The sequence below is a fragment of the Ammospiza nelsoni genome, chromosome 5 (genome assembly GCF_027579445.1).
Source record: "Ammospiza nelsoni isolate bAmmNel1 chromosome 5, bAmmNel1.pri, whole genome shotgun sequence".
Taxonomy (NCBI): domain Eukaryota; kingdom Metazoa; phylum Chordata; class Aves; order Passeriformes; family Passerellidae; genus Ammospiza; species Ammospiza nelsoni.
Window position 1 is genome coordinate 29925764 of NC_080637.1, and position 27913 is coordinate 29953676.

Here is a 27913-nt window from a genome sequence, read left to right on the forward strand (position 1 = left end):
GCAAGTGCCACATCCAGTCTTTTTTTAAATTCTTCAAGGGATGATGCCTCTACCACCTCACTGGGTAAATGATTCCAGTATAAATGTGATTTTTTTCAAGTTACTGATGATGATTTCACTGGTCTTCCTTGAGGCATTAGGAGATCACAACTCTAAGGATGGCCAATGTATTATCTCAGTAGGTAGTATTTGTTCCCTCTTGTTGAGCCACTCTTTTTGAGTGCTGTGGAGAGGTCTTGCCAAAGACTCTGTTGCCTTTATCCATTTACACAAGCTGGCAAACACTGACAGAGCAAATACAGGAACTGAAAATAGTTTTAGACAAAATCAGAAGGGCAGAGGAAGTGAGAACTCAACCTGCACACTATGCATTTGTGCATGACCAACCACAGTCTGGCTGCAGAATCATCAGCACATTTCAGTGTGAACCAGAAGTTAGATGCAAAACTAAAAATATAAACCATTCTTTGGGACTACACATAGGAACACAGACACTGGATGAGTCAGTGAAGTGGATCAATCCAGTATGTTTACTTTGTGCATTTCAAGGTAGACTTCAGTACAATTCTGGGCGCAAAGAAGGACTAGGAAGGATGCAACTCCTGCTGTGGTCAAGGGGCCTCTGCTACAAGAGAGCAGTTTGGTGTGGTGAAGTACAAGGTTTTGTAGGTCAATAATCATCAGTCCAAAAGACTGACAAAAGGTAGCAATATTGATAGAGAACTACTGCAGAGACAAACTGTCACAGAAGATGACATACTAAATTGCAATGACTGACAGTATAAAACAGGAGTTAAGGAAATAGTCTTCCATTATCATAAACCAGATTAATCTCTCATAAACATTTCATGAAAAACAAAGGACACTTCTAAGTTCTTTCAGGAGTCAGTGATTAGAAAATGCACCATGTGGCATACAGTAGGAATCAAACTGTAAGGAATTAAAGGTTTCCATGCTCATAGATTTTCTGAACTGAAATAATTCAGAAATTCCTATCTATCAAAACAGGAATCTTCCATATTCATTCAAAGAAAAAACTTGCAACTGTAATATTAAAAGAAAAGGCTTCTGAAGCCCTGGACAATATTAAAAAATATTATGTCTCCCCTTAACAGTGTTAGAAGTTAGCTTTCTTACCCTCTGTCTTTTCTAAAAACTATGTTGTCTTAGATTATAAATGTTTTTTTGACAGTAGAATGCCAAAAGACAGACATGATACCCATATACTGCCAGCAGTATCCACTACCCTGAAACCCCAGCTAAATGGTATCATGGCTATAGACAACTTACTGTGAATGTGTAGAAAACCACTGACTTCAATACGGCATGATCACATAACCTTAAATAACCCCACTGTTCCTTCTTTAAAAGGAACTTGCTTCATGCAGTAGCTCCAGTCTCTCACTGACCTTGGCTGGAGTCCCTCTGAGAGCAGGCAACAGTCTCCCAGCATGAGACAATCACCAGCTGGCTCAGACATGATAGATGTGAGCCATCCAACTTCCCTCACTTCTGGCTTGCTCAGTGAGACAGCAGCAGATTCCCATCTCCTGAGCCAGAAAGATCCTTATGACTTCAAACAAACTGTCCTCAAGGCTGCCTACTGTGTTTCCTGATCTGTGCAGTCTATCTGTCACAGCCTGTGATCATCCACAGGAGGACAGGCCAGGGGAGGTCCAGCTGTGAAGAGATGTCATGCTGAAATGGATCAAGGTCTTGGGTTGGATCTGCTAATCCCATCATGGTGATTGCCTCAAACCTGTAAATAGATAACTGTGTTGGGTCCAGCTGAATTCTTGACCTCTGTTGATTAGAATGTGAGTTTAGACAAAAGAGTGTCTTAATTGCAAACTAAATGCCACCTCCTGCGTCAACGTCAGCAAAATTCTAACCTAAAGGGTCAATGTAATTACCTCAGGAATTAATAATTCATTTAGTGCTGCATGATTTGTCAGATTTTCTATTTTTTACAATATACTGTGTTAATTTTGCTATACTCCTACACTTCTACTTTCCAATCATATTGTACTGACACAGCACATAACTGCACTGTAGAAGCTGACAAGGGATGCTGAGTGATTGAAAAGCTGTAGAGTGCTTTGGAACACCAAGAAAAATGAGGTACACTGGGTGTCTGTCCTAATGCTGTGATATAAATATTAAGCAACATCAATGCTTGGAATTTTAGTAATTTCAATTTTTTACATTTAAAAGAAAAGGTTTCACTTTTTTCTGAGTTAGTTGTAAGCTGAGTATATTCTCAGTTCTATTCTAGAACTCCTTTAATATATTGAAAAATTCCTCACTGCACAAAGAATGCAAAATAAATTATTCCTAGTAGAACAGAATAATCAATTCTGATGTATGCTTCTGCAGAAAGATAAATTTTAAACCGAATACAGAAATTGTAGAAATGCAAAATTGAGACTGCTTTTGATATAATACCATTTACCAACCTTTGCTCCCAAGGCCAATAGGGAATCCATGCCATATAGTGCATTGATAGATATATAGATAAGCACATACATGCACACACACATATATCAAATAAATATGTAAATAATAAATATAAATAAATACTTGGTAAAAAATATTTATGTAAAAGAACTAAGTATTTAGTACTGAAAATCATGCATTCACATCTTTGTCAAGGGAATACATTTTCTGTTTAACAACTCAAATCATGTTCTACCAAGGACCCTTTAAAAATGCACTGGATTTTGATCAGCTGAGGAATCCATCCTGCTATAATTGCATAGCTAGATGAACAGTTGTCATGAACTGGGTCAGTAACCAAGGAGAAGATGGGACCTAAAAATTATCCTCTAGGAAAAAAAAGTTCTCATTCCAAGTTGAAACAGACTCCAAACTAAGTTGCCAAGGATAATCTGATTCAATCCAAATAAAGCATAATTGAGTTCAGTTGTATAAGATACAGCAGATATATAAAAATTACTTGTGTTGTTATCTTAGTAATGTGGTTGCATAGCAACAAGCTCAGTCTGAGCGATCACTCCTTTATTAGCTTTGTGAATTATCGTACTGCTAGGAAGTGGATATTGGAGAGAATTTATCCTCAAAGAAGATTGAGAGCTTTGTGTAGGCTGACATACTATAAAGCAGAATGGAAACTGGGCCAAGTAATAGAAACCAGAATCAAATAGGCTTTGAGTTAAAAAGGCTCCATGGACACAAGTTGACTTCTACAGTGCTTATTACTAACAGCAACCCTGGCAGTATAGCTGGACACCATTGCCTCCGAGGAGTTTGCATTGCCCTGTGTGATAATGCGCGTACACATTACTTCTAACGTAACTGGGGTGGGGGTGTAACCAAAACTGGAGATGGGGAGACAGATGGTTCATTTGCCCACATCATATATTCTCCAGTGGTTTGCTGACTAAAACACTTCCTTAGTCAAGCTGTGGTATGTCAGTACAGTGATGTTACAACCAGCCTCTGTGAGTATGCTTGTTTATTGCTCTGTCCCTTGCACCATACTGAGCAATTATTCTGCCTTTATTTAAGCACTGCCAATGAACTCAGCTTCTCCATAAGCTGCAGAACTTGAGAAAAACTTGAATGTTGCTAAATTCATCAAAAATACGTCAAGGGAAATAAACAGGAAGAAATTAGCTTTTTATTGTTATTTCTCACATTACAGCATTTTCATGTACCCAAGTTGGGACACTATAAGCCTATGACTCCTCTGAGGTAACATTCTATTTTTTTGACTTCTTTGCAGCAGTGAAGGGTAAAGGGCATACATCAGTGCTGAATGAAGTTGAGGCCATATTTAGTCACTTATTAAAATATGGTCTCATTTATCAAAGTACTAAGCACTATGAGTTCTTATTACCTTCAGGACGACTTGTGGATACACTTGTGTGTCTGAAAAAGCAGGCAAATTTTATACTTTAACTTAGGACAAGCATGCAGCTTTAAACAGAAGATGGATGACTTCATTCAACTCTGGATTACTTCAGTCTTACCCTAGCTTTTGTCCATGGAAACTCAGACAACTACAATACTCTTAGAAGAGATTAGTGTTGGTGCTAAAACACAGCACACATGCCTCACATATAAGCTAGATTTATCACTTTAAATACATAAAGGTATTCCTTATCAGTTTTCAAAACTAATTTTTGGGAACTGAAATGCTGAGTTGAAAAAAGAAAAGCTAGCAATACATGATATTGGAAAATACCCACACTTCACAAGTAGCTGAAATCCTACCAATGGGTAGGACCATTTTGTACCAACTGGTACAAACCTCACATCAGAACCCAGAAACGAACTTTTCCTGAATATGTGAATTGGTATGTGCTCTAGGGAATAAAGATGGATTTTACCTTCAGCATTCTCACAAGAAATTCAACAAAACTTTTTCTCCAATCTCCCTGTCATTAACCTTCACTTCTACTGCACAGTATAGAAAAAAGTACGAGATTTCTCAGACTGTTTATGTCCCAAACAATTGATGGATTTATAAGTCAAGAATAAACCAATGAAATCTGAACAGAAGCCCAGAGGCAGATGCACTTTTATGAACTTGAGTTTCTAGATGCCAAGAGGAATCATTTTTCCAAAGTGTGTCAGAGTACTATGTTAATAAAAAACCCCATGTGACAGGGACTGTATTTCCCCTCAAAAAATAAATGTAGCTTGCAAGAAACAGAGGATAACAACTGGGCTAAAAGCTGAAGTCTTGATAATCTGGGCATCTGAATTACAAATGGTATGAGCTGTAATTCCAATGAAGTTGCATGTCCTTATAACTGGAATTTTAAAGTCCTTCCAGAGACCAGACTGCTGGTTCCCAAAGTGGAGGAATCTGCTCTTAGGGGATAAGGATGAAATGCATTTGCACTGCAAAGACAGCACCTCTGTTTTCTCATAAGCACCCTAAAAAGAGTTATATTGTGAACAAAGCATTAATGAATGAAAAGGAGGCAAGACCCAAACTTTAGCTACACACTATATGAAAAAAAGGAGCAAAATACCAAACCAAAACGTGTTATTCTTAAGCATGGACATCACTACTGACATTAGCTGAACTCCCAGCAGATGTCTAGGTTGTTTATAATTCACAGATAGCCAGAAGAATAGAGCAAACAGGAGAGCTTAGGAAAGACACAGTTTTGATTGCTATGGGCAAAGCAAATGTAAAATGAATCCCACTGATGTAGCCAGCTGGAAAACATTAATGTCTGCATGGGAAAAATGGCAGAAAGGTGGACAAAAGAGTATCAGACATATCAGAGCTGAATGAGCTAAGCGTGGCAATCAGTTCTGTATGCATTATGTCAAGGGGAATTTTTCCAGTCATCCCACAGCATCACTAGAGAGTAAAGACCATGGGTCAGACTTGAAAAACTAATGTCAAAAGGTACTGGCCACGTATCTGCAGGCCAGTACTTTCCCCTACATTTTCCTCTTACTATTGAAACCTCACAAGTAACTATTAATTAGTATTAATGTTATCATAATCCCTACTTTATGCACATTCGTCATTGTTATGCAGCTAAATGTGTAGTTTTCTCCTTAAATCTTTTCCATATGTCAAATCAATCTCCCCAGACTCTTAATTATTTTAATGTTGATCTTGGAATTCCTTCCAATTTGCAACAGATTTGTGATTTAATTTGATTTGCAAAATACGCAGAGCTGCCAGTATGCCCAAGAATTAACATTTCAGGTGTCACTCAACTTACTACAACCATGTTTCTCGGTAATTTATGTGAAAACTATTATTAGACTTCAGTTTACTGTGAGAGGCTATCGCAGAAAATAAATGCTGCTGAATGCATTGACACCATTTTCAGAAAAATGTTGTTAGGAAAATCTCTGAGACTCAGAAAGACACATAGGCTGGGGCAGAGGAGGAGGGAGGTCCAGCTGGATACACTTAGCTATTGCCTGGTGAATTTAACATACTACTCATTGCTTTGAGTAGTTTTTTTGCCATATGACCAAGTCAAAAAGGCCAAAGACCAAAGCTGTGGGCTTTGAGAACCCAATCTAGTGGAAACTGTCCCTTCCCATGGCAGAAGTGTGGAACTAACAGTCTTCCAAGTAATTTCCAACCCAAACCATTCCATGATTCTAAAGAACTGCCTAATCTCTTCTATTTTCACTCTGAAGAAAAACAACTCCAAATGTACCCAACATAATGATGAGATGTTATATAAAAATCCTTCACCATTTTCTTTAGAAGTCAGAAAACAAACCCAGGAGCACAAATGTGATGGTACCAGGCTATAATACAATATGTAATAGAATATATAATACTATTGTACAATAGTACAATAATGGTCTCACAGACTTAAAATCTCCAGCTGGCTTGCCAAATTTTCTGGCAAAAAATCAGCGTGACTTGGCTAAAGTTAAAATTAAAAGGAAAGACAAAATAATCTGAAATGGATTGACAAAAGTGGTTATGAAAAAACATTATATGGTCTGCAGACACTTAAAACACGTATGTGAGCATTCAGCTCCACATGTGGCAGTGGTCCCACACAGCTCAAATGGACATCATTGCTAATTTGGCTAGAGCATGCTTGGAAGAAGTAGCCCACAACTTGCAACATGCCTGGTATGCTTTTAATAATTAATCAGTTAAGAATTCACATGTATTTTCTGCAAAAGTACAGCACAATTGCAAAGTCTCACTACCTGTGTCTGGGTACAAAGTTGTAGATTACTCACTTCTCTCAAAAAAACCCCCAAAACCAAACCCTAACAAACCACAAAACACAAACAGAAAAAAAACCCTACCAGAAATATGTAATACATAATTTCATAAACTCCATAAAACAGCATGTGCAAACATTAATTCAGAGATTCTGGCTCCTATACTAACACTTCAAACGACTGACTGGAAGAAGGGCATATATCATCTTGCCCATCCCTCAGGCACAGGGAGAACTGAATATACTGTCCTGAAGAGCACCCATACTTGCCCCTCCAGTGCTACCAAATGTGAAGCATGAGACCTCAGGAGGTCTCTGAGAGGGCAACATCAGCTGCATTACCTCACCCACATCATCTCAGTGACTCCAAACCCCAGGAGAGGCAGAACACACTGCCAGCACTCCCATCAGAGCAACTTCCCCCTTTTATCCCAAATGGAAAGCAAAAAAATAAATAAAAGGTGGCCCATGATTTTGCACATAATCAGAGCCTTAAAAGCCATCTGAGGCTCAGGATATCCATGGCTTCTCCAGATCAGGGAATGCACCTTCCTCTGCCTTAATACAGTCTCCAGAGGAGGCACTAAGTCTCACAGAGTCTTGCATCTTCTCTTCAATTTTTGTTGTATTACTCAGTTAGGTGAGTGGTCCCAAAGGAGACAACTAAAGACAGTTGTTGAGACTAAACACAATTGACCATTCACTGTGGTATGAGCCACAGTGAGAAAAAGAGAGCTCTCATTTCTCATTTCCTAGCCTCTACACTGCTCAGAGCAATGCTACCAGCTGCAAATTACAAAGCACCCTGAAAGACTGGAGGTGACACTGTGTTCTTCCTTGTTTCCAGAAGTAAAACTTTCTTTTTTAAAGCCAAGAAAACAGTACATGCATTTCTGTAATCCCATGCAAAGTAAAGATGTGAATATTATTATTTCAGAAAATAATTAAAGCATCCTGATCTGATCCCAGCTAACAGTGACAGTACAGCAGCACACTAGTGCACATATAAAACTACCCCAGCAGAGACTCATGCCATTGTCTACCTTCCTTCCCCTGGCACAACATCATTACATCCCAGCTTCTGGAAAGCAAAGTGGAAGGGGAATGAGACGATATCATTGTAGGATACTAAGGCGTGGTAGCCCAGGGCATATTTTTATGACTTTAATTTGCAGTTTGTGCACCCATTTGGCATATGGGTGCAACTCAGAAGTCATCTGTCCTTCTCATAGCTATGATTGATTTCTGAACATAAAAATCAGTTATGAACAACAGATTTCTGTGTAAACGCAGTTGTGACTAACTCAATCTAACCCTGAGAATCTTAGTTCTGCTATGAATACAAATAACAATACCTGAAATTGATGTCTTCATTACATCTTTTGTTGTGAAAATAAAAATGTAATTCAGATCTATTGTAAAACTTGCAATAAACAAAAGAAACTGGAGCTGTTTTGGAAGCAGCTATGGGTTGTCTAAATCAGTCTTTTGTGTGCACAACTCTGACAGAGATAGATAGCACAGATTTCTTTTCAAATGTCTCATACAGGAGAAAAACTCTTCAATGTCACTGATTTTATGGCTCTTTTCTCTTTTGATCAATGACTGCTAAATTATATGTACGTTCATAGGATGGAACAATAAGGTATGTTAGTCTGCCAGCAAGTTGTGGACATCAGTTACATCATAACCTGCCTAATCAAGGTCCACACATAATTTTTCAACATCTTTTTCAGGGATTCAGCTATCCTGTACAAACAATGACATATTAATGCCAAGTTACAGAACATTTTTCTTCCTGCTCAGTAATATTCCAAAGGATTTGCTACCAGAGCTTCCTCTCCAGTTTATAGTGGCAGCTATTTAACGCACAACTACAATTCCATAACTGAATTAAATTACACAGCGTTACAAGAAATTGTGACCTGAAATACAGTTTAAAAATTTTAACACTTAGTAACACAAAGGGTAAATTATTGCTTGTTTGCCCTATTCTTGTTATTCCTGAACTGGATTAAAAAACAGCCTCCTCCTCAGTTTCTTTGATATTTCAGTTGGAAAGCTAAACCTAGAATTGCCAATAAGGCAAATAGAGACTTGCTAAGAACTTTAAACTCTGCAGAGGGAAAAAGAGGGTTGAATAACTAATACATTTATCGCAGACATTGACAAAATTCAAAGCGCACTGGACTTTGTATATGAGTACTGAGAGATTTGGACAGAAGTGCATACTACACAACCCCACCAACATAGTTCTGAATACGTATTAACTTAAGTAATAAACCACTGCCTCCACAGTGGAGGTGCTCACACAATAGTTGTGGAACCAGAAAACTAAAATACCAAAAAAACAAAAAAATAATGCAGTTATTTTGTGACATATACACTTTATGATGTTAGGTTGTCATTCATTGAAATTCTATCATCCAGCAGGGACTGCATCCTCATGGCTGCCTGTACCCAAAACTCAATATGTAAAATTTAACTTCAGAAAAACTCCAGGTCCCCAATAATAGTAAGTGGCATTGCTCATACATATAGAGTATTTGACGTGCATACACAGCATGACTTACAGCTCAGATGGCCTAGCAGGTCTTATGATTTGAAATCTTACAAAACTTTTTCATCTAATTCCTTTTTTAGCATTGACTTTTCCCAGCTTGATCGACAAAGGTGGAAAATAAATAATTCATTTTGTCACCCATCAGGCTGATTTCACAGGAAACTATGATTTACAAATGTGGAACTACATTCAGTTTGGGGTGTTGGATCTAAAATGGATTTCTAACACCTTTTACAGAAGTTTGACTGTCTAGAGCTTTAACTACTCTGTATTTCATAACAGTATGTTTCAGCAAGTATAAGGAATGCAATGTGAGGACCCTCAAGAACTACCTTTATTATACTTATAGGCACCCAATGCCCCTGCAAAGTTGGTGATGCTTTACTGTTTGCAAAGTTCTATCAGAACAGCAAGTTAAGGGAAGCCAAGCAGAAAAAGCATCCCACAGATTTAGATACAGCTGGTCCTAAAATAATCCCAATATTCACACTCAGGAGATAGTGAAACAATTTCTTTACTCAGTGGAGAGTGTGGAAAATGTAAGAGAATGATCTGAAACATACTGGCTGCTTCAGGAAGGACCTCCTGTGGGCAAGCTTTATAACTTGGGCCTTCAAGAAGTGGGTTTACTGCAGTAAAACAGTGCTTGCCAATGTATGAGAGGAATGACAAGTATAGGTAAGACAGCATTCACAAAAATCACATGGATGTGATTTGAAATCCATGTCCCCGAGTGTTGTGCATGTTCAGGCAAGGAAATCATGACAGATCATAAGAAGCTGTTTCTGTACCAAGACATATCATCAATGCTAAAAATCCAAGACACAATGGACAGAAAAAAATCAGAAATTAATTTCACATTGCTGCCTTCACATTTCAAATACTCTCATACATTTATAGCCAATTTCTGTTAGAGAATACAAACTTCAAGAACGCTTTACTGAAAAATGAAGCCTTTTATAGAAAAAGCTGATTTGTTACCCTGTGCACACAAAATAGGGATTCTATTTTTTTCACTGAGTAAACATGTCATATCATCAATTCATATTTTTTTATCTATGTTGTGGGAAAAAATAAATGAACTCAGAGTGGGTCTGATACATAAGGTTGTTTCAGATGTCCCATGTTCACTCCGTAACCCTAAATTACCGTGCAATGAAAGAAGAGTAGAAGACAGAAAGTCACTATGGACCAAACACGTTCCCTGGCAGTAGAGCAAAAAGGGACGATACAGAGGTAAGACCGACCATGCTGTCCAGTGGTTCAAGGCAAGCAGAACTCCTGCCCTCTGAACTTGGGACAACTGAGCCTGGAGAGTCCAGAATGAGGACACAGCCACTCTTAATACGTGCCAAATTTAACTCCATCCAAAGTTTGCAGAAGAGCTGCTATAATCCAAGAGAAGCTGTACTGGTGTGGAACATGAAAACCAAGTAAAACAGCACTATTTTTGCTCACTTATTTTTCTCTTCAGTCTCCTCCCTTTACCTTTTTAATCAGCACCCAAAACAGTGCAGACCCATAAGACAATCCAGCCTACTTTACAATTTCAGGAAAACAATATGACCTACACATAATCTCTAAAATTCATTAGATTTCTGTACCACATTATGGTGTTTATTCTGTTTAACATGTCACTATGTTCTGTGACTCCAACAACGATTAACTTTAGAAGAATCATATCAGTACTCCTAAATACCACCATCCTGCTATTTCCTTGCAGAAACACAGCCCTTACCTGTACATGAGTAATCATCAATGCGGATGTAGCCGGTTTTGCAGACACACATGAAGGATCCTGGGGTATTCACACACATGGTGTTCTCACGACAGTAGTGCCGTCCTTCAGCACACTCATCAATATCTGCCAACAAGGCAAAGAGGAACACAAGTCAAATTCAGCAGCTATTCTTTGCAATCTCCCAAAATACACTGCTGTTCACTTCCATCAGTAGTGGGCTAGACTAAAAAGTTACTTAAATGCCAGTGCATTTTGGAAGCTTTTTGGCTTTCTCCTTTTAAAAACCTGCTTGAAATATTCAAACAAGGGAAGCACCATGAGTTTCTGTGAACAGCTGTTAGTGGAGTTACAAAGAAGACTACACTGGCTTACATCTTTCCTTTTGAAGTACCTCTGATGTTATTCCTATGATTTAAACAGAACAGGGAAAAAAACCCCATAGTCCCAAACAACTGAGCAATGACCTCAGCACCGCAATGGCATCCATCACTGCATTCTAGGGAGTCACCTCAGTCACCAGCACACAAAACACACAACTATATGCACACTACATGCTTTTGATCTAACAGGAACTGTTATTTATGAAGAAACTGTAAGGAACAGGGTAACATCTGAAAAGACCCTGAAACTTAGTATAAATTTCTCTTAAAAGAATAAAATAGTCAATTTTTAATATGATCAATAGTCAAATTTTTACTATATTTAAACACATACACCTGTACCTGCAAATATCTACATAACTATGTATATAGATACATATACACACTGTACCCAAAAGGAACCTGTGAGAATCTCACTCATATAAAAGATCTGCTCTGACAGAACAAAATGCAACTTGATAAAATACTTGTTGGGGCAGAACACTTGTTGCAGTATAAGGTCCTAGAGCAAACTCCCAACAAAAATGACTGTAGTCATGGAATTCAAAACATAATTTGCTTTGGTACTCTCTTGGATTTCAAAATTAGACATATTTCTTGTATCAGGTTACAATTCAATGGTAAGACAGAAAACGCACTACGAATAGCAAAAAACCTTCTGCATAGTATTATTATACTGTAAAAAAGAAAAGCTATATTAATTTGGAAGTGGTCAGTAGCACGCTGTTCCTGTAACAGTAATGATAAAGACATCATTACTGAAATGCTCAATACAGCTATTTCTATTGCCATGCAACGTGTCACTGAACCTTACTACCAAAGTATGCTAAAAATCAAATGGGTGGATTGTTGGCTTGGTTTCTTTCCTGCCCATCATTTTTGATTTCTTTCTTGTTTTCAATTATGTTTATACCTTTTGTGTTGAAAATAAAATCTCTGTACGGAAAAGCATCGTGTTGCAGAGTCTAATGATAACTCAAGATAAAAGACTGTATATATATACTCAAATCAGGGTGGATTTCTTAATAATGTGATGCTAAATGTCAACACTATTAACTCCTGCACTTTGTTCCTGCTTAGGTTGTATGCTTATTCCACATTTATATCTTCCCTGTACCTTTAAATCAAGAGGAATTTACCAACTGCACTCATCAACTGCTCTTTTCTTCCCCCATTTGCATTCTTAGAATATAATCTGCCTTCCTGTACAAAACAGTGTGACTCACTGAATATTACTGATTCTGTAGTAAGTTCCTAATCTCGTTCAGTTTTGGAAAAAGAATTTTCCACAGGTCTTCTGCCCACGGGATTCTGCTGGAGAAGCTGGGGGCAGTTTGCTACCAAACATGAAGTTGTCCACTGCAAAAGAATTTCATGGCTGATGTACTTTGGCTGGTTTCCTTCCCTTTACCTTGTAAATTCTGCAGGCATGAGAGACTCATAGGTGTATTAAGGTGGTAGTTTAGAAAAGCTAACCCCACAATTTTTATGTACATGTGTACTTGCACAAATGAGCATGCATTTACAGTGAACACAGCGAGCACACTAAGGCTCCAAACACATTCTGTGAACTTCATCTAAGAACACCAAAAAAAAGTGAAGCTATCATGAGACCACCACAGCTGGTTTTGCACAGAGAGTGGAATGGGGCACAGATCTCCCAGCTTACAGATGTTCTACAGAAACACAAGTGTGCTGTTCACAAAAGCAGCCAACAGTCACAACATATGACTCAGCCTCTACAACAAATGACGCAATTTGTGTCTTTCATAATTCCAGCTAACAACTCCATATTAAATTAATTGTGTTGATTTATATTTAAGTAACAACATCAGTCTTCGAGTAATTAGAGGTCTTATGTTCTCAGCATCAACAGACTACCTAGAAGCCAGCTCTGGCACTCTCAGAAAATTCTACTTAAAAATCCAAAGCCTCAGAACCATTGAATAGAACTTTCTGAAAACTATAATAATGGTTGCTTTGGAAGGTAAATAGCCACAGGAGATCCAAAATGCCAACAGTTTTTATTTTGCAGGGAAAAACTTAAAGTCACTCCTTTGTTTCAAACCTCCTAATTCAGAAGTGCTCTAAATAAGAGCTTTCACTTTGCCAACATACCACATATTAAGATTTTTAAAAATGCTTTATTTATAATCATCTTTTTTCACAAACCTTGCTTATTCAACTGATTTAAAAAAAAAAGGAAGAAAACTCAACACACATCTGTTCAGGTTAACTCTGAAGTGTTCATTTGAACAAATCTGATGTACTGTTTTTTTCAAACTGATTTGCAAAGAAATTGCTCATATTTTTTAAATGCTTACTAGAACTCAGAACTCCCACCTAACCCTCTGTTATTGCTATTATCACAAGTTTATTTTACATTGGCACCTGAAGACAATGGACACACAGCAAGTAAGAAGATACTTTTACAAACAATTTACAACTTTAATACTAGATAAAGATAATTAATACAAAAAAGGGTAAAATAACAGTCAAATGACAGCTAGTCACACAGAGATTGACCATACTAAAAGCCTGCAATTCCATTCCCCCTTTGGCACTCCACATGGGAGCTTAGTTAAGGTATTACAGATTAAGGAGTACTGAACTAGGGCAGGGAATGCGCCCAACATCTGTTGTCTTTCAAAGCTACCAAAATAAAAGCCTCTTCATCCTGTTCACTGGTTGAAAACACTGGTGTACCCAGCCATGGTGTGAGCCCAGTCAGCAGCCAAGCCCCAGGCAGCCACTTGCTCACTCTCCAACCAGTGGGAACAAGGAGAGAATCAGAAGGATAAAAGACAGAAAACCTGTGGATTGAAATATAGACAGTTTAATAGGGAAAGCAAAGGCTGCACACACAAGCAAAGCAAAACCAGGGGTTAATTCCCTGCTTTGCAATGGCAGGCAGCTGCTCAGCCATCTCCAGGAGAGCAGGGCCCCATCACATGCAATGGTTACTGGGGAAGACAAACTCCATCACTCCAAATGTCCCCCTCTTCCTCCTCCTTCCGTCCAGCACATACACTGAGCACAATAGCACATGGTCTGGGATCTCCTTGTGGCCAGTTTGGGTCACCTGTCCTGGCTGTCTCCTCCCAGCCCCCCAGGCACCCCCAGTCTCCTTCCCAGTGTGGCAGGAAGAAAAGCAGGAAAGGCCTTGGCTCTGTGTAAGCTCTGCTCAGCAAAAACATCTCTATTATCACTGTGTTCAGCAAAATCCCAAAATACAGCCCCACATCAGCCGCTGTGAAGAAAATTAACCCTACCTAGGCCAAAACAAGCATGCCACCTTTAGACAGATATGCACAACAGAAAATCTTATGCATTTCCATATCTAAGAAATCCTACAACATCTATCTTAATTTCCTTTTGCCAAAAAGCCTAGTTAGCATATTAATGCATATTCAGGTTTTACTGCTCAGCCAGTAAAATACTGAAGTCAGTTCAATAGGATGAATGCACCACTCCAATGGCTCTACACATTCAACAATAAAGACTTGTGTGCTTGAAGTCTGTCATGTGCTACTGAGCCACCAGCTGTGATGTACTGACAAGAGTGTAGTCATGGAGATCATCAACCTGCTCTGTTCCCAGTGGAACAGATAAAAGGGGCACCTCTGGGAAAACTGGTTAGTGCAAAAGTGTTTGGAATCTGCACTTCAATGATTTATTTATACTTGCAAAAACATCAAAAACAGAAAAAAAAACCCCTGAAAAACCTGCCTTTCTTTATTCCCCCAAGCACTCAAACAAAATTTATGCAAAATATATAACGGAAGAAAAGTTTCCCTGTATCCCTTTCTCCCGCACCCTAATGAGTTTGCTTCCCCAGAGTAAAATTCCCAGTTATATTTTACAATCCCATTAATAAGAACAGAACTTGACCTGCAATCCATAAATCATTGTTGACTAAAGCGTCACACTAACAAACAAAGCCTCTCCTTAGGCCTCCCTATATACATCACTGCCTTTATCTAGCACAAAAGCCTTCCAGAACAAATGAGTCTGGTCATTATCACTAAGTCAGTAATTATCAGCTGTTATGAGAAGAGGCTACTGCCAGAACTGAGGATCCTTTATGGATAGTGTCCTGCCTCCAGCTATTTCCCTTAAAACTCAATAGTGTCTAACACCCGTGATCTCCCTGGTCACCCTTAAAGAGGTATATGGCAGTCAGGGACATCACTGTTGTTAGACAGTATCCAGTTTTAATGGAAGGGCTAAAACTCTTCCAGGATTTTTTGCAACAAATAACATTAACTACCCAGGAAGAAAGGGAACAGGAACATGAAAAGCCTTATTTATAAAAAAAAATATTTAATATACACATTAAAAATTGCCCTGAACACAAGAGTAGAGTAGATTAGACCTACAATTTAAAATAAAACAAATAAAACCCCTATGGGTTTTATGTTAATAAAACAATATGTTTTCACAGCCTATAAATATCATGCACCACCTTTACCTGCTCAAGAGGTTAATGTTTTTTCACCACTCACACAACTTCATGAGCACAACTCAATCCTGATCTGAGGGCTCTGCTAGTAAGAGCAAGGGCATCACCACACTCTACTCCTGTGAATCCTGGGCCTCCCTGCTGAGAACCCCAAGGATGGATACCAGTAACTGTGATCCCAACATAGGCTTTCAGGCCCTTAGCTTTATCACTACACCCTGACTCATACAGAGAGACAAGCAGGGAAAGATTCAGACTCTTCTCTTGGCCCTGACCTAGAAAAAGGGCATCACAAAATCAGCAGGTGCTACTCAACAATTAAGGGACTGTGAAAATGAACAGTGACCATTCACAGCAATCAATACCATTGAAAAGGTAAATGAGGATTTAAAATATTTACAGCAAACATAACCTGTTCTGCACCTGGAACAGGATCACAGAGGAAAAGAAGTTCTGCCCATTTACTTTCTCTTTGTCATCCCTCCACCAACAAGTCCTACTTTTCTCACTTTCTACCTCTGACATCAAGCTTCTCTGCTGTTTTCCTCCTGCAACCACTTTCTACCTACACTTAGTCCTGTCTTCAGATTTTTCTCCCTTTGTCTCTCCTCCTGTACTCAACCCATCAGCTCTTATTCCTTTAAAGAAAAAGAGCAGAGCATAAATTTGAAGTACAATCCCACCAGCTTACCCATCTGTGAAAGTATTGGGCTTTTCTATTTCCACCACCAAACACACTACCTTCCCAACTGCTCAAATGTTTAGTATGCTAAAACTTCCTCATTGCTCTAATAAAAATATTCCCAGTAGGGTCTCACGTTGCCTTGATCATATTTCCAAGCTCCTACTCTCTTCAGCTTCCCTTCATTTTCACCTACAGCCTGTTTTCAATATCTCGTGTTTTTTGGTTTCCATAACACTATCTTCTATGTGCCTCTTTTTGTATAAACCCTTTCTCACTTGCCATCTAAGATGAAAAAATATCTTGGGGCTCTGGCACAGCCCTTGCTCCTCCTCCTCCTCCTCCCACTACTATTTTTAGACTCTCCATCACCTGTCAAGCCTATGGTTTAACTGCTGCTGTTGCCTCCAGTCAGTTACAAAACAGTCACTGCACTTTTGTTTTGCTTTGCTCTATCAAATCCACTGCAGCAGTTTTTACAACTGACATATCCCACAAAGGATGTAACCATCAACTTCAATCAAAATTGTGTATTTTTTCACATTATTTATTCCAGCTGACAGCACCACCATAGTTGTTATCACTTCTACCCTCTTAAGATAATTTTCAACTTTTTCTTCTCTTTAAACCCTGTGCTTTTGCTACTAACAACAGCCAGTGAAAAGCCTGGCCCCTACAGCAAAATTATCAAGAGGTAACACATATACAAGCTAAGTCCAAAATTGTTTTTTGCTCTTGGGGAGTTTTTTTACTTTTATTTTTGTCTACCTTTCTAGACCTGTGTGTCTCTCCTCCCCCAAAGAGAAAAGCACTACAACCTAAGGAATCACAATTAATCTAGCCCTGTGAATCAACTATAAGAACATACCCCTCATGCTGAGTTAAATCATACAAAAATTACCTCAAGCATACACAAAGACCAAGAAGAAAAGGGTAAAACAACCTTCCATTATTCCCACCATGCTGGTCCCACAAAAGAACTTGGCTGCTAACAACTCATGCAGCAGTACATAAGGAGGGTAAGAAGAATTGGGCAGTTACTAGCGTATATTGATTTTACTGACTTATTAACAGATCTGTAGAGAAACGGGGTGAGGTGGATTCTAAGTGTTAGCACTCTTGTAAGTAAACTAAGAAAATGTTATTGTACCTTGACTAAATTGATAAAGCATTAATTAGACTAAAAATAAATTCTAACTGCTGCTTCTTCACATAGGGCATATTATTTCCTAGCCCCTAACTAAACTGCACAGTTAACACCTACAGATTGTACACATCCTGGTTCTTTTCCCTTCATGCTCTTTTAATTCTCTGATCTTGGCTTAAGTTCATGATTTCTCTGTCCATCCTGCAGCCTCTGAAGAGGCCATCAGGACAAAAAAATACTTGAAATAAAAGCAAAGTCACTCAAGGTCTACGTTCCTTGACTAAAGTTCTACACAGCTTTGCAAGGACATAATGCAACAATACAGCATTTCAGAAATATAATTTTTAACAGTACAAAGAGTTGTTTTTATTTCAACTTGCCCCAGTTTTTGGAAAGGAAGACAGACTGTAGAGATAAAACTGTCCTTGTTAAGACATGCAGTAGGAGATATTGCTCCGCAGCTACTTGTGAATGTGAGACTCTTGGAAGAAATAGAAGTCTTTATCTCAGTCTTGTGAAAACATCACTGGACTCCACACACATGTAGTTTTAAAAATATATATCACATGAAAATTTTGAAAACAAATACTACCTGTCATCATGGAATATTTTACTTGTCAAACTGCATCTTCTTACAATTTAATACCTTATAATTAATTCATATAGTAGTGTACATGTGATGAAACAAGTACCTATATATAGTTATTTGTCAGACATGAAAGCATCCCAGGGGGCCTTTCATTAGGCTCCAAATAACTAGTCTGATACAGTTGCATACTGAGAACAAAAAAGATGTTGTATACGACTAATTAGTCAATTCTGAAAATCAGAACAAGTTACTGGCACTCCAGCTCATGATCCAACCCCCTTCAGCACTGCACTGAGTTAGGATTACATCTTTAAATCTGAATTGCAAAATAATATTTTTCTTTTCTTAGTTAAGTATGACAACTTATCATTTTGAACCGTGAACGTCAAGAATTTCAAATACTTGCAACTCATCGTGTTTTTGTTTTCCCCTATTTTAAAAGGGTAATGAGGAGCATTAATATTTTTATACAGAGACTACAAATATCTATTGGGTTCTTCTCAGGAAGACAAGGCACAGATTGTACTGAACCAATGTATTTTAAACTCCTTACTGGAAGAGAGCAAAGACAGCACCTGTGAGCAGTGGTAAGGCCCCCATGTGTGGGTAAAACTGTCTTTGGGTCTAAACTATGGGTCTAAGCATATTCTTGTGAGCCACCTGGTAGATTACTGCCTCTTTCACAGAAAAGCGCTGATACCACAACTCAGCTGTCCCTCAAACTGTGCCAAACTTGTTACAGGTAGCAGAACAGATACAAACACTGTGGCTGCTATTGCTCTGCACTCTTCATGAAAGAATATTTGTTTTAAATTCAGTTTGTGCTAATGCAAGGCATTTCTGTGTCTTTTTTACAACTCTTGGGAATCCAGCCTTTATGTATTGTTAAGAAATGTTGCACTTTTAGACTGAGGTTCTCAAAGTTACAAAAGAAACCCAACAATTTGGCTGTGGGTACTTTTCACACAGTCAAAGCACCTGATTTTTTCAGTAGTCACCTCCCAGCTAACAGTGAAAACTGAACCGAAAGTAAAATAAGAACAAAATTAAAGCTTTATTTTATTTTCTCTTTTGGTTGCAGGTCTGCTTAATTTGTATGGAAACTTTCACCTTAACTTCTCATCTAAAGACAAATTACATCATGTGTTTATATTGCAAGTGGAAAAGGGTAGCTCTCAGTGCAATAAAAGCTCTCCTTACCAGATAGTAAGAGCAGAGTTTAAGAGTTTTCAAGAAGCTCCCTTCATATGATTAATTTCAGCTGTTTGGTTTTTTCTTAATTGTAGTAACATCATTCTCAATCCTGGCTATGGCTGGATGATAAAATCATTCCAAACATAATTAATGCAGAAGTAAACAAAATCAACTAACACGGAATACATCCTAAAATTTGTACATATACAAACTATCTCACTGCTACTAGTGATGACACAATCTGTAACTCAGTGGGAACCACAATCTATGAACTGGTGTCAGGGATACTGCTTCTGCACTTTAAGTTAGGAATAAACTTTATTATTTTCCTTAATTAAAGCCATAGCAGACAAGAAGGATTGGTCCTGCTCCACTACACTGACACATTAAAACTGCTTTTCTAATTCCACATATTAAGATTTCTCACTAACAAAATGATGGAAATAAGATGACAGTGCTTTTGATGAGAAAAAAACATTAATAATTGATAATACATTAATAATATTTAATATTAATATTTCATTTTAATATTAATACTATTTAATTAGTTTTTATAGAAATTTGGAAATAAAATTCTTCCCTCCTAGAGTGAAAGCTTTTCTTTCTGCTTGATCGGTTTCCCAACCCAACTCAAAATGACTAGGGAGTGAGTCGAACAAACTGCCAGCTGATGGAGATGGAAATCTTTATCTCTTATCTATATGTGATGCTATTGATACTTTTCACTTCCAAAAAATACTTTTTCTTAGAAGAGGGAAGTGTGAGTAGCCTTCCCAGATTCACAAAGCTGACAGTACTGTAGAGCTTTTAAGTAGGACTCTTACTCAAAAAAAAAAATTGGTGCATACCATGAGGACAGCAAAGCTAGCAAATAGCTCAGTACTGTCTATTAAAGACTCAGAAGACTTAACAGAATATATTATAATACTTTGAGGGTTATCTCCATTATGGAAGTCTCTTGCTTACACTCTCCCAATATTACACTTAATTTAAGAAAAAGTACTTTCTTTATAACTCTACTTGGTCAATATGGTGCAACACTGCAATTTGAATGTAACTATTTATCCTTTATAAGATTTCTTCTCTTCACTACAATCCGTGGAAGTCAAATTAATTTTGCAAATGTACTTTATTTTTGTAATCCAGTAGTTAAAACCAACAAGATTAACAAGAAGATTAACAACAGATTGTACTAATTAGGTAAGTGAAGAAGTGCAAATTCATATTGTTGGGGAAGAGGGTTAATAGTATTTTTAAGCATACACAGGGATAAATGAATAAATCTTTCCAAACAGAATAGTAACATACAACTGTGAGCTAAGGGACGCCTGATAAGGTGAAACCAAGTGTCATTTCTGACGTGCTCCAGAAATCTCTGGAAAGAGGCAATTTCTCCTCTAAGACTGCTTACTTCCCTCCACTGGCAATGATTCAAATCAAGCCAGCTTATTCAAAAGCATATTTCTCAACTGAAAACCATCTCCCCTCAAGGGACAATCACAGTGAAGCTGATGTAATTCTCAAATCCAGACAAAGTCATTCAGTCTTTGGTCTAATTTCATCTGCTACACTTCAAACTGGGACAAACATGGCAACAGCAGAGAAATTAGAAGAGTTAGTGAGGAGAGAGAATAAATTAGAATATAAATTGAAAATTGTTTCACACAAAATTGTTCTAAGTTAACTATGTTGTATACTGTGTAAATAGTACAACTAAATTTCTAAATATCAAAAAATAAACATCATGTCCACACACCCATAACGAATTTGTCACATGTAGAGGGCTGACCGTGGTCAGCAATTTGGCACCCAGCAGCTCTTTTCTTGCTCAACCCTACAGTGGGATGGAGGGATCAGAAAAAAGAATGAAAGTGAGAAAAAATGCATCACTTGATATAAATAAAACATTTTTGATATCATAAAATAAGTGAAAGGGGATAGGAAAAAAAAGGACTCAAAGGTAACCACTCTCCAGCTACCAGCAGCAGACTGATGCTCGACCAATCTCTGAGAAACAACCACACTGTACTCCTGTTTTCACTACTGAGGATGGCATCACAAACCTAAACCACAGCACCACACAGGCTGCTACAAGGAAAATTAACTCTATCACACCCAAGACAGATATGTGATGTAAAATAGCCTCTGCATCAGGCAAAATCCTCTTGATAAAGAATAATGCAGTTTTCTCAGGTCATGTTCTGTCTTGGTCTCCACAAAAATTATTGTATTTTCAGGTCTTTTTTCTCGAGCTTCCTCTGCTCTCTATTTAATCAGCAATCCTTGGCAGTACTTCTGAACTGAAATAATATTTTGCAGAGAGATAGCTGAAATATGCTCCTCTAGATGCATCAGATTACCTTGGCAGCCAAGAGTCACAACCTTTATCCTGAAAAGCCTTTTCAGCATAACTCCACCATCATAAAAGCAGTGGGTATTGAACACTCTTTGAAATATATTCCAGAGGGTAATCTTCAATTTGAGAGTACTGCACACGCAGCTTCAGGAAAAACTAATTACCCTTTACCAGAACACCTGTTTTAGTAAGCTGTTATTGTTAGGTAGGATGCTGTATTAAAAGCACCTACACCTTGGCAGCAGAGCATAATCCATACACAACCTGCTCACAAAGTATCTCAAACTGCATAATACTCTGAGGCAGAAAATAGATTTAAAAGTATTTGGAATAAGGCTTCCAGCATGTAAATTAAGAAATACCAATTCTTTAAGTACTGCTTTATGCAGCACTGTGAAAGAAAGCTAAATGTGATGTAAATATTAACAAATATTATTATAATATAGCAGCACCATAAAAGTATCTAGAGACATCCCACAGCTTTGGAAAAGCACTGGTTCATTCTAGGACAGAAGCCAAACTCTTCCATCATTCAGGTGAAATTTATGCAGCTTTTTCAGACCCACACTGAAACCAGCTTTGAGGTTTTTATTTTTGTTTTTCTCCTTAAGGAATAGTTCTGCAAATGGGAGCATCATTACTTCTGTTTATTCTTTCCATTTTGATCGTGCTAGAGCACAAATCAGGATGGTATTTAGTGAAACTTGGCTCTAACACAGAACCAATGACATCCAATTTTGGAGTATATCTGAAGTTTGTGCAGTGCAAACACAGAAACAGCTTTCATATCTATGGGCTCTAGGCATTACAAAAAGCCTTCTCTGAAAGGCTTTGTGTTAACTCTACAGTTCTACACCTGGCACTCCTTGCAATTAAAGACTAAATAATAGCAGAGTGAAGAAAGGGTATCCAGTAAGAAAGGGAGGTTGGGACCATTTCAGCCTTTCAAGATGAGGCCCAGGACTCTGAAAAGACTTGGTGCTACACTACTGCCATTGTGCCTTTTGCTGTTTGTTAGTTTAGTATATAAAGTAAGAGTCTCTCTCCAGAAATAAAATCCCCTGCTCAAAGAGACATTTGAACTGAAAAAGGGATACAATAATAAAAGCACAACTCTGAAGAAACATGGGTATTTCAGTCCCCTGCCCCTCCACAAAAACAAAGTTTTTGATTTGTAGCCTTATCTCCCATCCTTCCAGCACACAACCCCACAGTCAGTCAGGGATGGACAGCCGAGGGCAGGTCTGGGCCCCATGTGCCAGCTGTGCGTGGCTCAAGTGTGGTGCCAACACCACAGCTACAGCACAGAACCAGAAGCAAAGCCAGGATGGTTTGCCTGTTGAGGCAGCTTCACCTCTGGCAGGGAGAACCTCTTGGGAAGTGACCCCACTCCTGAGCTTTGCTCATGTGGGCACATCTTCCTAGTGTAACTTACTCCCATCACCTTCAACATGGGCAAGTGTTCCTGGATCAGGAACATTTTTAGGTTACAATTAAATGCCTATACATGTAATAAGCAAAATTATTATTTTTATGTAAATAACATGTCCCAATCTTTTATTCACTTATGCATGCTTTCTGAAAGAAGTTAAGCAGATTCATAATTACCACCCAGAATCAATGTCATTTTCCCATACAGAAACAATTGGGCCAAGAAATCTTCTCAAAAGATCATCATATTGAAATCAGGTACTGCACAAACTAGTAAATCCTCTTATAATAAGAATGCGTCAGCCTCACATATGATAATCTACTGTGTCCTCATCAAACATTTCACCCTCAATGCTGATTAAAAAGTTTCTTCTCTTTCTTTGCTTATGGCATGCCTGGCAAGTTACACACAAAGCAACAGACTCTAATGTGAGAGACATGGAAATCGCCAAGAAAGTGCAATTTGGTTTTTTGCTTTCATTGAGCAGAGTAACAATAGAGCTGCAGGTAAAAAAACCTCTTAAAGCTCCTAAATTCACCAAAACTCCATTGCTCCAGTGACTCCCTAAAATAGGGAATGGTCGATGAGTTCCCAGGAACACAGATCCACAGCCTAGGCCACAGCAGTCTCCAGGGACTCTGGTATAAAATGCAATTGATGCTACAAGTTACACAGCAGGTCCTGGTGTCAGATACCTCCTGGAACATGATGGGGGCCAAGGGATTTGGTTCTGGAAGATTTTCAGTTCTGCTTCTCAAAATCAGCTTACATCAGAAGGCTTACCATAAAAAATAAGTATAGTTGTATATAAAGCTGAATTACTTATATGCTTCTTTCCCAAAAACAGCCACAAATTCTCAAATGTAAGTCTACAAATGAGCATTCCCATTGACATTAGTACAGCTACTAACTCAAGTAAGCTCTGGGCATTAACTTAGCAAAGTTCAGCCAAAGGAACAATCTTAAAAGGCCTCAATTTATCCCATTTATTGTGCATCACCAGAGAATAATGCAGGTATTAGGTGGGACTGCAGAGTACCTTAAACTACATCTCCTCATAAATGCTTGACTTTCAATCTAATCTGAACAGAACTGCTTACTAGTCAAAGCCCATTCTGCTGCCAACACTTAAGCTTTATTGTGAGAAGGGCCTGACAGCACACTGGTATTGTGTTTACAGAATCAGGGGTTTCATGAGGCAGAGCAAACATCAGCACCAACACTGGGAGACTCTGCAAAGGACTTTGGCTTTCACTGCTGCAGTGGGGATGAGTTCCTTTCATCTGATGATGCTAGATTGTACAGATGATGCTCTTCTGATTAAGCAGCTTGTTGCTTCCTGATAACAATAGAGCAACTCAAATAATGAATCTTTACTCAGTAAAGATTACCAATGTGATTAACAATGCTAGAATCTAACCTATAGCATTTCTTGCTTCCTGAGGAGAGAAAATAGGAACATGCAGCACTGAAAACAGAAACTAAATGTTGCATTAATAAGTTTTTCAAATGGTTGGATTTAGATTGCCTAAGTATGTGAATACCTTGGAAAACAAAGGAAAACTCTCCTATGGAAGCACATTTCTAATTCAAGATCTCAGCCATATTAACTGTTTACCTCCATGCTGATCAGATTTTTTAGTTTTCTTTTAATGAACTTATTTGAAGAGATTATTTTAGTTGATCAACATCTAACTCACTGCATTGAATATGTCAATCCCTTTGACAGCTTACGAACGTATTGACTCATCCCACAGTAATTTATAGAGAAGTGCTGAGCCTGTGCACAGGGCATCACCTTCACAGTAGGCATTGTCCTCTCGAAGGGCTCGGAAGCCATCCCGGCAGCTACAGACAGCTCTGTCCTCCAGGTTCCGGCACACAGAATGCTCCATGCAGTTATGGCCTTCAGTGCAGAAGTCATGGCCTGTACAGAAACAAGCATGATTGAGGGTTAAAAAGAATCCAGGGATTACAAAACACACCTGTCAAAGACAGCGCTATCTTTTTCTCGGTTCTTTTTCTCAGTTAGGTCAAAGAATACCTTTCTATTGTCTGTGAGGTACAGAAAAATAAATTGTACCAAGCATGAAATGGATGAGAGCAGTAGTAAAGGCCACCAGAACGGACTGTCTCTAGGTCTTCAATTCAATTTCAGGTTATAGCACTGATCTGAAGCAGCTGGATAGGAGGCTTGCTCAAATCCCCTTACTGTCTCCTTGTCATTGTTAATTACTTTCACAGGACATGTCTTAATTATATAGTTCTTGTCATTTTCTTTTTTTTGTGTGTTTGTTTGTCTGCACATTTATAAAAGACCTTAACAGCTTAGACACTCAGCATCTCATTTATTAGTGATAATACTTTTAGAACTTTTAGTTCCCAGGTGTATTTGTAAAATCCTTCTATATTTAACCAAAAGTCTTTGATTAACATTGACTTGTTTTGCTTTACTCTCCTCTTATCTCTTCCCTTCCTCCACTAACTGAATACTCTTTCCTTATTACATCATTCTTTCCATTACAGAGAATTTTATTTTTAAATCTCACCTCTTAGCCATCCCTGTTTCCTATTTTCTTAATTTTTTCTTTTCTATTTTTCCTGAGTGTGGCCATTTTACATTGTACCTTAATTATAAATTTTTAAGACTATGAAGTTCTTTTCCAGGCAGGAAAATTTAGATTGAACCTTTCAACTCAGTAGGTTTCTTTTTAAATTTCTTCTGTTCGCTCTCATGAAATCTAATGATTTAACGTTGTTGAACAACATTAACTGGTTCTAGAAACTGACTTGAAGCTTTCACAGTTTCCAAACCTGTAGATAAAGGTGCAGAGCTTGTCTCCCTCCCTGTTCTCTCATTAATTTTATTTGTTTCAAGTTTCCTTCTTTCACTGAAGCATTAATTGATCAAGCAGCAGCAGTGTTTTTCAATAATTACTTTATTCTCTGAAAGCCACAGGAGACCTTGGGAGCGTAGGCTAAGCTTAGGGCACAAGGACTGGTGTAACAGCAACAGCTCCAGAATGCAAGCTGGCATCAGGCTGCAACACAAGCCTCTTGCAAAATAGCAAAAAAGTATTTTTCAGCAGTAAAGATTATTAATGTTATCATTCCACCTGGTTTCTGCTTCATATTTTGCTGTGAAAGAGCTTCTAACCCTAACCTCACAGAAGCTTAGTTAAACAAGGACCCCAAGCAGGACAGTGGCAGCAGAGATGCTTGGAGGTCAGGTCAAAGAAGTCTTTTGCGCTTGAAGAGCTCAGGAACAGTGTAAAACAATAGGAATGAAGCCAAAGAACAAAAGGAAGCAGAAGATCCCATAAAGACAAAATGTTTTAGTACTGAGGCCCAGTGACATGGTTATGACAGAAACATCACAGACCTACTGTGATACAACAGGCTAATGCTTTTCTTCCTCCTGCTGTGGGTTGTTTCTCTAAAGGCATGCTTAGGTAATATTACCCAGACATCATCATCCACCACAGCTACCACACTGATGGCATCTAACATGGAATATTATGGAGCAAAACATTCTACAGTTTAATTGTGCCGGAGGGTCTCCAATACTCCTTGATGACAGCAGCAGCACGTGCATCAGGAGCAACCTCTGGCCATGGCAACATCTCCTTTTTGCCTTTTTGCTGCCCTCCTCACTGAATCCTGAGTTCATGGAAAAGCAAGAGGCTTATTTCTGGATCGTACTGGATTGCATCAGATTTTGACATTAACTACAAAGATACATGCCATCCAGAAAGTATGAGGGTTTTCATACTGATTATTATTAAGATTCTCAACATTCATATAGCAGCTGCATTAAAAAACAAAATGCATGCTAATGAATAATAGCTTACAGCAGCTTCTCATTTAAAGAATAAGCTCATTGCCTCATGAGAAGCCAAGCTAGCACAGTTCAGGGAGGATTGAAAATATTCAGAAAGCACTCAACCAACATATATTAAAATTTTCTAGCTATACCAGCCACAAGAAACATAGACTCCTTTTCTCTAAGCTACTGAAGATTTTATAGAAAATTATCATTAAAAAATCCTTTTGGACTGTGACAGACTTGAAGACCTGTCTTCTTTTAACTTCTTCTACTTTCTTATCCCTCTGCTTGATGTCATTAATCATATTCTTCATGTTTGTGCTGAGTAGCACAGAAATAGCCGTAGCTGCAATCTTCACTGATGTATACCTAAAATCAGGCCAAGAGCCTAACACATTCCTTCATGCCAGGTTTCAATTTATCTTATTTAGTTATAGAAGAAACAGATGTAGCTACTTGAAGATGCAAATGCTAATAGCTTTGAAGATACCAGTGTTAGTCCAGATCAAAAGGGTGGGCCAAGGACTCGGAGCACTTCCTACATCGCTCTCCTTTGGTAAGGACCAGACTGGGTGTAGCACGCAAAGGTGCACAGCATACAAAAATATTTCCCAAAGTTTCTGCTTATAGATGTAGACTACAAGCCCAGAGAGGTGAACAAGTTACCCAAGTACTTGAACATTTGCTTAGCACAAATGGTCCTCTGAAAGAGATATCTCAAAGCACCCCAGAAAGATGCTGGGAAACATGAATATTTCTCCCGTCTATTTCATTTGGACACTGGAGTGGGTGAAGGGAAGAGAAATCAGTAATTATATACATGATTTCTTAGACTCTCCACCCATTTTT

The 27913-nt window shown here is 38.3% G+C and overlaps 1 protein-coding gene across 2 annotated transcripts in view; it reads right to left on the reverse strand.

Annotated features, from left to right (window-relative positions):
- NELL2 (neural EGFL like 2) overlaps window positions 1-27913 on the reverse strand; it is a 135420-nt gene that overhangs the window by 50111 nt on the left and 57396 nt on the right. For both annotated transcript variants that reach the window (XM_059472921.1, XM_059472920.1), the window contains exons 12-13: window positions 25037-25165; window positions 10994-11119 (exon numbers count right to left, since the gene is read on the reverse strand). In XM_059472921.1, coding sequence (XP_059328904.1) covers window positions 10994-11119; window positions 25037-25165 — 255 coding nt within the window. The remainder of the gene's footprint in view (window positions 1-10993; window positions 11120-25036; window positions 25166-27913) is intronic.